This window comes from Branchiostoma lanceolatum, chromosome 13 (genome assembly GCF_035083965.1).
Source record: "Branchiostoma lanceolatum isolate klBraLanc5 chromosome 13, klBraLanc5.hap2, whole genome shotgun sequence".
NCBI lineage: Eukaryota > Metazoa > Chordata > Leptocardii > Amphioxiformes > Branchiostomatidae > Branchiostoma > Branchiostoma lanceolatum.
In genome coordinates this window covers 4,780,698-4,792,125 of record NC_089734.1, presented here as the reverse complement: position 1 = coordinate 4,792,125, position 11,428 = coordinate 4,780,698, and the positions used below count along the sequence as shown (strand labels likewise).

The 11,428-nt window shown below is 44.9% G+C and overlaps 1 protein-coding gene across 2 annotated transcripts in view; it reads left to right on the top strand.

Annotated features, from left to right (window-relative positions):
• Positions 1–2,620: 2,620 nt before the first annotated feature.
• Positions 2,621–11,428, top strand: part of LOC136447958 (uncharacterized) — a 50,184-nt gene continuing 41,376 nt past the window's right edge. For both annotated transcript variants that reach the window (XM_066447110.1, XM_066447109.1), the window contains exon 1: positions 2,621–6,678. In XM_066447110.1, coding sequence (XP_066303207.1) covers positions 2,658–6,678 — 4,021 coding nt within the window. In that variant the 5' untranslated portion in view covers positions 2,621–2,657. The remainder of the gene's footprint in view (positions 6,679–11,428) is intronic.

Here is an 11,428-nt window from a genome sequence, read left to right as displayed (position 1 = left end):
GACACGTCTAATGAGTTGTTATCTCACGATAACATCTCTGATGGCTATCAGGACTGACCTTCGAATGACAAGGTCATGTCATGGTGGGGAGGGCCTAGGGGGGCAGTTGTCGTTTTGGCAACTAAGCAAAATGCTTCAACCTTTTCTTGGACAAGTTCTTCCACTGTATCCAAGAAAGAGTGTCACTTCATGCAAGAAGTTAATTGCACTTTGAATTTTGAAATACACGAGGTGTTTGGAAACTCTTGCAAAGATTTTTGAGGCATGTACAATGTATGTAGATGTAAATCATTGTCTGCACTATCATTACGTATGGCGGATAACTATGAATCCATCCGGTGTATGTCAACCCCCTTGAAAACGACGAGCACCAGTGTTTGTACACAACGCATAATCTCCCAGCAGATCTAACTGTGTCAAAGACCGTATCCAACTAGAAAAGGGAGTTTTTTTAGCCACCCTTGTGTGGCTTTAAAAACTCCTTTTGCCAGTTGGACACGATCTTTGCCGGATCTGCTTGGAGATTACACAATGCATACAGAATGTGCTGATGGCTGTCATGATAACAGTGAGTACTTCACACCTGCACAAAAAAATAACAGTCGTTCCCCTGAAAACCACACATCACGGATAATTTGAAACAAAGGTTATATTTTGCCAGCGAAAGAAGGGTCATATAAACTCATCATGCTCAATGATATGCCAATTCAGAAAAACAACTGTCATCATCTTCATCATGAATCATCTATTTTGCAGCTTCAAATATTCCTTCTTCTGTTGTGAGTCCACAGTGTCTTTGATATAGAAAATTTTATTGTAAGTTCTTGCCGTAGGCTGATTGCAAGTACATGTAAAATGAAAAGGACGGACAAACAATGATAAACAGTAAAGCATGTGACTACTATAGTCTAACTTACTACTAAAGTCTAACTACTGACACTGAATTCTAACTTATTGGGTTCGACTTCTCTTTCCGAGACAGTGGAAGAGGAATGATCCCACTTTTTCTGTAAGGTCTGAGTTTTCTTTGCTGTCGTGTCCTCTATTTCTTAAGTATCCTATCAGTATTCTAAGATGGTCTGTGATGCATTTCTATAGAAACCAGTAAAACGTCAACCATATACAGTAATGACATCCCTGGCCGACGCTCGGATATGCGTTAATCACCGGCGCCATGATTAGTAGATAAACATCGTAAACAACAATTATGGATGTCGACGGTACTCAGAATTTGTCTATAGCTCATCCGGCGAATTTCTTACTCATATATCGCTTCTCAAACAATGCACGATCGCAATGTAATGTAATGAAGTTGGTCGTAAATGTTGAAACCAGTACCCCCCTCCCAAGAAGTCAGGTGTGTTGTCAGGTAAACGCGTACGGGTAAATTTATGGTAGGTATGAGGTGATGCCAGGTGAGGCGTGTGGGGATGAAAAGGTCACGGTCAGAGGCAACCAATCATAAAGGTCATAGTTTATCTTTAAAGTTAAGAACAAAGCCACGCAAATATACCAACAAAATAGCCCTTAATACAATTACAAGGCCTCGTCTTTTGAAATTGTAGTATTTGCCTGTGTCTATATCAATGTGTTGGAAATGTCCTGTATTTGTGTAAAGTGTATTATAGAAATACCCACTAGTTTTGTAATGACCAGTAAATGTTGACAATTCAGAGGTGATTGACTTGAATTTGTGACAATAACAAGAATAGATATAGATCATCATTTGTAAGTAATAACCTTACGAAACCCATGACAAACCTTCCGCCTTCTTTCTTCTTAAGGCACCGACAGAGAATGAAACACCTTTTCTCACACCTCATGTGTATGACGTGTGGTGTTTTGGCGGGTTTTTAATGACAGAGTTCCTTTTCCTTTAATGCCTTACATCAGTGTACCGGGCTACACACATTATGCTACCTTTCCGGTTGGTTACGTGATTGTTAATCACCGGGGGTGGAGTTAAGCCTTGGCGCAGTAGCCATATGTCGTAGGCGACGTAGCCTCCATTCCAGGCCTTAACTGAGGCTAATTCAAAGATAGTGAAAGCTACGACTGGCTTTTGATATTGTCGATTTTATTTCACTTATTACATGTACGTTCTGTTTTCTGAGTGCTACGATGTCTGTCGAGTGGCTGTCGTGTCTGCAACATTTGCCTCTGCCAGCTAGAACGCGGTAGCGACCAGAAAACAATGCGTAAAGCTACAACAAAAAGCAAAAAAAAACTAATGCAGGGCCGCAAAAAGCCGCAAGAGAGACCATGTTATAGAACTTGTCTTTCGTGTTGCTGACACCTACCAAGGAGGTTCCTTGCACCTACCAACTATCATAAAGATCCACCCATAACTTCTCGAGTTATGCTGGCCACAAAACCTACCCATCTTCAAACAAATGACATCGAAAACATACATTTGGCGAAAGTAGTCAGTAGATAAAAAGGAGGACAATATCGGAACGCCAGCCGTATAGCTAGGGCTTAGTATCGAGGCTAGAGTCCCGACGCGTGTTTATGTCTGACGGCTTCGTCGAACAATGAGTCTTTGTTGGCCCGCGGGCATTGCCATTACGAGTTCAGCGGCTTCAGCTGACTGTGTTCTCCGAGCATAATGTTAACACGTTACCGTCCGGCTTGTTCGAGCGAAAGGTGTGTATAATATGGGGGTCCTGACGATCATTTTCGATGCCGTCATTCTTCTGAGAAGCTATCTGGAGTACGTGGTGATTTTTGCCATGGGAGCGTACATCTCCTACTTTCTGGCGTACTTCTTCTCAACCGCGAAGGCTGTACGGGACCAAGCAGCGGCGGCGGCGGCGTCTCCTCGCGAGCAAGGTGGGAGGGCGACGACAAGTGAAGAACAGAAAGGCGCAGACGACGGAGGGACTACAACAAGGCGGCGTAGAAATCGACGGTCGGGGAGGAAAATGGGGAATAAAAACGCGACCGAGTTGAAGTCACCGGTGGAGAGCGTCTCCCTACACGGGATGTCGGACACTTCCCTCCGAGAACACGACAAGGACACTGACGATGTCCTTGCGATAAACACCGACATTATCCCGAGCAAGGATGACGGAGAACAAGCCGATTTAGAAAATACGGGCACAAATCTTCAAGATTCTTGTAAGGTGGATCTGAAAGACGTAGAACGTCCCAAGAGTAAGGACACAACCGGTCAAACAGAGGAAGGGGGCGTAACGGAAACTGGCGACCCGAACCGAAGTGTCCCGGGGATGGCCGACGGCGAAACGGCCGTGGGAAAAGATGGAGGCGTCGGAGACAAAGGTGAATCCACAGGTGGGAACTCAGGTGTGCGTAACGCTGCTGATGAGGTGTGCGCCGACCACATAAGCATAAAAGCCGGGAGTTCTGCTTCTGCAAGTAGCGAAAAAGTCGCAACGCAAGAAAATAGCAAGGAGATCTACTCAAGCCAGTCGCTAGGTAGTGCTACTAGTAGCATTCAGGCAGACACATGTCTATCGCTTAAGGCAAAGCCTAGAGGGGGACGGAGAAAGGGAAGGAGGCAGAGAACAAACAACAAATCGGCAATAGGCGTAACTCACGCCAAGCACAATACTATCATCGACGCGACAGGTAAAGGCGGTGCAGTCAACGACTGTAAGCAATTAGGTAGAAAGGACGAGCTTTTGTTGGTTTGTAGCGAGAGTTTAGAGCAGCCAGATGTGAAGGAATTAAGTGCATCATGTCGTAACTTAGATAAAATCAAGGCAGACAGCAGTGCCAAAGTTTACGATCCGAACAATAGCAAAGGCAGGTCAGACAATGGTCAGGTGAAAGGTCTCTCCGCTCCAGCGGAGTTTGAGAGTAGAAAAACAGGTGAGACTGATGACACTGATAGCGTGATCGAACCTGTCGACGTGAGAGGGCAGAAGTTAAACACTCCCAAGCCTTCAGCTGATCCCGAGTTTTCCTGTGAAACTCTTTCTCAAGGATCCACCTCGATGGAGATAGTTCGTACAGCCGCCGAGGCAGGGTCTTGCGGCGCCGTCGACGACGTGAAACAAAAGCTTGGAGCTAAAGACGAGGAAAGTGACGCAGGTGGCGACACAGTTTTTGTGAGGCGACTAAGTATGAAAAGTGAAGACAACCGATGCACTAAAGAGCACACCGGGTGTGGGCAAAGCGTCTGGGAGAACGAAGGCGTGAACGACAACCAGACAAAAACAGACGAAATCGATACCCTATCTTGTGAAGACGGGAAGAAAAGAACCAGCGACCAAATAACGGAGGAAGTTTCACTAGTGCAAGAGGTCAGTCTTGAGTCGGCGTGTAAAGATGTTGATAGTCGTAGAAGCGGAAAATTGGAGGAAGATCATGAAGGCACGCCGTTTCCGGTCACTGCTCTTGATGGTCACACAGGGAGGACAGGTGGCCGAGACAGCGGCTGTGACGTCGACGTAGGTGACGCTGACGTGACTCTAGTGCCAGGTAAACGCGACGCCGACGCCGAGAGTTGTGACGATAGGTGTGTGTCAGCTGACAATACCACCAGGTGTCCCGAATCACGGTCGCCTGTCGGTCACAAAACTGACAACGACAACATTGTTGGCAACGTTTCAGAAACAGAGGTGACAACAGAAGTCGGCTCGCCTTCGTCCGTAGACGACGAGCAAGGAAGGCCGACTAGAGACAGGGACAGCGGTGTCGACTTTGGTCTCGACGATTCTCGCGTCGACGCGGCAGACGGATCCACCTCGCCTGGCGAAATTGACAACAAGGCGTTCAAAATGTCAAAGGACGCGGAAGTGGACCACCCTACACTTTCAACAAACCAGGCTGGCTGCGACGACACTGAGAGCCTCACTAAGAACTCACGGTGGGTCCTACGGAACACATTCCTAACGATTCGTTCAAAGCGGAATATCAAAACGAAGCAGACCACAGACTTGAAGAGTGTTTCTCCAAATGTTGAAACAGAAAACGGCGCTTCGCCTGCTCCTATGTCGAGCATAGGACCACACCAGAACAGTAGTAGTGAGGAAAAGACAGCAGGAGCCACTAATTCAAAGGTAACGGCACGCAAAATTAAACTTACACTAGACCAAGCACTGTGCCCTCCACAGCTGAACAGTAATACAAGCATTGTTAAGCCCAATGTTGATAAAGACAGTCTAAATAGCAGTGACAAACATGAGAAAACTACAGATGAGGAAGACTCCACAAGAAAGGAAAACGAAGCTGATCAGCTTTTTAATGATAAAAACCAAAGTGACGATGACAAAGAAGTTGAAGACGAGGAAGTTGGATCAAGCGAGGACCCCGCAGGCGACAGTATCGCTTACAATGGCACTGATCAGATTTTGAATGTTGAAAACAAAAATTCCGATGAAAATGTACGTGGAAATGGCAACGCTGAACCTAGCGAGAGCATTACAGTTGAAAGTATCGCACATAATGGTGCTAATCAGTTTAATGTAGAAAACAAAAGTACCGAAGAAAAAGTAACTGGAAACGATACAAAAGCAGAATCGAGCGAGGGTACTACTACTGACTCCGAAAGACCGGAAAATGGCTCTGAGCAGTTTTTGAATGTCGAAAACAGCAACGCCAAGAAAAAACCGACAGAGAACGCAACAATCGGAACAGATGATGTTTCTACTACATGTGTAGGGAATGTAAGTAGGTCGCCGGTTGAATCGTCCCGCGCCGTTGTTGACCCCACTCCAGGAGGGTCCATCCATCAGTTTACACAGCGGAATTCCACCAGCCTATCAGCGGGCACCTCTGACAACCAACCCTCCGCGCAGCTGCCGCTCTCGTGCCCAGGCACTTCCGGGTACTGGTCCGATCCAGGGGCAGACTGTGGCAGTGCTAGTCCGTTAGAATTTTCAGTAGATCCTGCGCCTTTCCTAGACGACACGTTCGCCGGCATGATGCCGCTTTACCCGCGCGGGCAGCAGCAGCGGCAGCCCGCGGATTCCTTACGGAGGAGAAGCCTGCGGTCCTCCACCAGCGTGGAAGCGGCGCTACGGTACTACGATGCGCCGGAACGGTCCCGCACCCCTCCCCCTCACTCCATGTACAAACCGTCTGCGTACTACCGAAGGAGTATGATCGATCTGAGGGAGGGGTACGTTCCCCCGTCCACGCGTACTGAAGCCAGGAGGAGAGAAACAAAACCCAAGGAAGTTGTCAAGACGGAGGTCAAGTCCGCGGAGATTAAGAGGGAGACACCGGTTCTTAAGCAGGTGCTGCTCGCTTCCACCACCCCACCCTTAAGGAGGCGAAGCGCTGAGGATTTAACGAAGGAGAAGGAGAAGCTAGAGGCCAAGATCGCGGCGAAACACCAGCCGACTGTGACCAAAGGAGAGACGCAGGAGAAAATACACGCCACCAAAGTCATCGTAGAAGACGTAGAACCTGTCGAAGTTGAGGAGAAACCCGTTGAGAAGCTCGCCGAAGTGACGGAAATAGAAATAGAACCACCCCTCACGGATATAAAAGATAGACCGCCCTCCCCATCACCGCCCCCGACCGTAGCCCAACCGCCCCAGAAACCGGACACGATCCCCACAGACACAACACCACCTCCAAAGATCGAAGAAAAAACGGCAACAATAGAACAAGAACACCATGAGACGACAACAACAACAGAAGATCCCGAGCCACAAGCGAAGGAAGAACCGAAGGAACTGCCAAGGCGGAGCGTTGTGTACACAGGTTGGGAAACGTTATTTTCTGGGTGGTGGATCCTAAGGTATTTTCCTAGTGTCTGGGTTTGTTGGTGAAATGTTGTAGTTGAGCCCCAGGGACAGATTCTACTGGCATGGTTAGAGTAACATGATACGGAGCTAAATGTGGAAGAGGGGCGCGGTGGTGCTTAGTGGGAGATTTTCAGTATTTCAGTACGTTGTCGCTATCCGGTTTTATGACATTTATTTATTGTGACGTCCATACAACACCGAAACCCTTACCCTACATAAAAACTACCCCGATGACGTACTAAGCGTATCATTGACCTAATTTGGTTCGAATTTGGCGGCTGCCGCGTGCCCTTTTCTTTACCTTTTCCAGGCGTTTATTTTCCGACTTTCTTGCGATCAAACGCATCGTATGATGTTGACCCTGCCACGATATCTTTGGAACACGACTTATCATTGATAAAAATCTAATTCTAGACATCTCCAAAATGGATCATGTTTTGGGAGACTTGGCTTACAAAAACATGTCTAGGCTGTTAAGCGTCAGTGACTATGGGAGATGACAGTTTAGTTTTTGGATGAGATAAATGTTCCCTTTGCGACCGGCTAAAATTGTGAGAGGTCTCTACTCTCTAATGCATCCCCTCATCATTTATTCATATCGAAGTCAAACGACAACGTCCCAAAAATACCCCTCCAATCTCCAAGCAGATGTTGCGATTGAAAATTACAACGTTTTCTCGCTGTCTCGTTTTCCCATGGGGTGGTAGCGTGTTAGAAAAACGTGGCAGCTAGCCTGTCTGAAAACGGTACGATTTCCCATCCTAACATCTGCTTGGAGATGACCACCTTTCCCACAGCATCCGGTCCGAAGATAGCCTGGATGTCAGACTGTTTCCAGGGCATTTACATGCCATCTCCTCGGCTCTTAGGTCCAACATACCCCCAAAGAAATTTTACCACAGACACCCGGAGTTAGAAACCCAAGTGACCCCCGGGGGCCTTCGGTAAAATTTCCGTCGGGGTAGAGCCGAGGAGCTTGCCTGTTTAGGCCATAGAAACAGCCTGGCATCCAGGCTAGACCAACGACAACAACATAGTCGCGCACGCAGTTTTAATGTCGTTACGTCCCACGCAACTACGTGTTTAGAATGTTCCCCTCGCTTTAGCTACGCGCCACAGATCCTGTAAATGACGGCACGAGTGTGTAATAATGATATTATCACTCCCGTTAGACATTGGATCGGTCTGGTTATAGCCGCGTTGGTCCATATGTACTTTAGCCTTGAAGCCAGAATTTTTCCAGGGCTTACACAGACCAGCTCTACAGCTTCAGGGCCTGTCAGGGTCAGCATCTCCTCCAAAGAAATTTTGACGCCACCCCCTGATGCAGGGTCTACCTCAAAGGGGCTCAGTCAAAATGTTTTGGGGTCATGTTGGCCCTGGAGCCGAGGAGCTGCCCTCAGAAACAGTCTGACTTCGAGGCTAATCTTTACGGTTCAGGTGACCTATGGTCAGGGCAATCTCACGCGTGCGTTGAATTTTCTATTGCCCTTTTACCGGTAGAACGGCATATTGTCATAACGGAAATTGGTCACGCACTTCCTTGTTGTGACAAAACAAAGGCAAACTAACCAAAGCGCATTTCAAATGTGTAATTATCATGTTATCTCTTTTCCAGTTCTAGATTTACTAACCAAAATCATATTATTGATCTTATGTGTATGGGTATTTAGATCGGTTTTGTATTTTTGTGTGTGTTATTGTGCATGAATGTTTTATGACTTTGACCTTTGAACTCTCACAGGACCTCTTTGAAGAGAGGTTAAGGTTATACATCTATTCATATATATTTACTCATACTTTATTAATTTGCTCCAGGCTTTTAGCTGTTAACACATTGAATTTACCCCCATGGTATTTGCTTCAGTCTATCAGAATTTAAAAAGGTATACAATTTTGCATCTGCTCGGAGAATAGTCGGTTACTCGGTATTCCCCTTCGATGATTTATAGCGACACGTCCCCAATACGCCACTGGTAGAGAAATCATTACGTGTTCAATTCGCATTCCATCATACTTAATTCCCGACAACACTGGCATTGTTTTGGCGACGGGGGGGGGGGGGGGATTCGGCCACATCTGCTGCCGATTTGTTCTGGTGTGACAAAATTTCAAACAGAAACGGCCAAAGTCATGGTCGTGGATTACTGTATTCCTCATAACTTGTGGGTATCATAAAGTGTCTAGAACCTTACCCTCTTCTTAGTGGGAACGGGTTTTGTTAGCGTTAAGAATTTTCGCGTACGCGTGGAAAATTTTCGCGTTGAAAATTTGAAATGGAGAATTTATTCATAGGTTCAAAATATCAAAGTAATTTTATCATCAAAATTTTTCTCCCTTGGGAATAGACTTGAGTCCCTTGGGAATCAACTTGTTTTGTTTTTTTAAAGATTTCAAAAATCCTTTTGGGCATGAAACCTTAGATTTGTAAACCTTCAATTCCCTTCAGATCAACTAATTTGTCTATTTTAACGCACAAATGATCAAAATTACAGGCAAACATTTCCCCTGCATGGGTGTGGGCAGGGTGTGGTGTGGTGTGTGCTATTCCCAAGAGACTCAAGTCTATTCCCAAGGGAGAAAAATTTTGATGATAAAATTACTTTGATATTTTGAACCTATAAATAAATTCTCCATTTCAAATTTTCGACGCGAAAATTTTCCACGCGAACGCGAAAATTCTTAACACGAACAAAACCCCAACCCTTCTTAGTACATTCTCTCCTTACAAAGTTTGTGCCTACAAACTTTAAGATTTATATCCCCTTGTTTAGACTGTAGCCAATGATTTGTATCACGTATAACAAATGTTGCGTTACGTTTCGCATTTGGTGCCTGCTTCCCCTGAAATTGCCGTCTGACATTAAGATTGAATCCAATGATTTGTATTACGTGTTGGTCATGTTCAAGTTTCAAGTTTGATGTCAAGCAGCTCTGAAATTGAAGTCCTTTAACTAGACGATATCGAGTGATTTGTATCATACATTAGCGGCCATTCTAACCTTGCGTTTCGAATTCGGTACCCGTGACCTCTAAAGCTGATGACACCCATTGGGCCGATATCGAATGATTTGTATGTCTATTAGCCGTTTTAACGTTCATTCAAGCTCACATTTCTCTTGCTCTTTTTTACCTAATTTTCTCTCAATAGATTTTGAAACCATCTCTTATGCCCTTCTCTAGTATTCTATTGACGCAGTTGAGTCGATATCGAATGAGTTATATTATCTATTAGCAATCTACCGTTCTTTTATGTGGTATGCCTCATGCCCTTTTCTATGCCAAGTAGAGATACAGAAATATAAATCTGCCGATATTGAATGACTTTAACGTTCTGTCCATCTTATATATATTTCCCGTGCCCATTGCATCGTATTTTCGTCATATATATATTAATCTGCCGATAGAAAATAGTTTCTTTTTACATACAATACGTTTTAACGTACTGATCGTCGCATATTTCCCGTCTCCTGTTCTTCGCATCAAATTTCCTAGATAGATTTATTTATTTATTTATTTTGATTTATCAAGATTTATTAATTTATTCAATTATTTATTTTGATTTGCCACATTTTGTGGAAGGATTGACATAACAGGTGAACTATCACTCAGTGAGATATATCACGTATGGTACGTTTGAATGTTCTGTTCATTACATGTATCTCATGCCCTCTTCTTTACCCGATGCTCTATTGAGGAATTGTAGAAATCTGCAAACGCGCTCGAAGACAAGGCGATTCAAGCGTGCAAATGTCAAGGTCAAAACCGCGACGCGTAAGGGACTGTGATTGTTTGACTCCGATAACAAAGTTAAGCAGATTCTTTGAGTATAGAATAGCGTAAGTAGTTGTCCGTTCCGGCAGAGTCATGTCGTTATTTTGGTGCAAAATGGGACCGCCAGAAAAAAAGAAACAGACCGTAGGCGTATGGGTAAAATGTGATGCGTATTTTCAGGACAATAGTTTGTATAGATACATTTTTCCGTAGTTCTAGTTTCTGTTCTTGCCAATCTCATTTTTCTCAGAATCCTTCAGTTATTTTTTACGCCCGTTACACCAATAAACCCACTACATCCACAGTAAAAAGTTGTCGCCCACGCGAATCTACTAACTGGTTGATGGAGGAGCGTTTGTCTTTGTTCAAGTCGTTTAGCGTAGGCGCCAACGCCAATGCCAACAGTAACAACAAACATGTATGATTTTAGTCATCGGTTGAACCAATATATAATGTCACGAGTCGTAAAATGCTGCGCCTGTTTCAACTGCGGAGATGTGCGGTATATGCTTGTCTCTGGAGAGTTCTTATTTATGTACCTGTATTTGTCGGAACGTGTTCTTAATGTGTCTAAATAGGTCGATGACAGCTGCCACCGCTTTTCACTCGCACAACGTTTTAAACGACAATTTAATTACCGTTACCCCAAATTAAGAACGCCCTATCAAATATGCACCATGCGCGATTATTGATGATTTCCTATGATGCCTTATAGGGACATAAGGACAATTTATCTAATTCTGAATGTTGCTAATTAATTTTCCACGGACTCCTGCCAACCCCACGACCCATTGTAATGACAATACTCTTATCTAAAGGCTGAGACATGGCCTCAAAAGATCACATTTGTCAGCACACTGGTTGGTCCACTGTTTGTTTATACCGCTGTCGCACTGCACGAAAATCGATCGACTGACGAGCTCTAAATGACA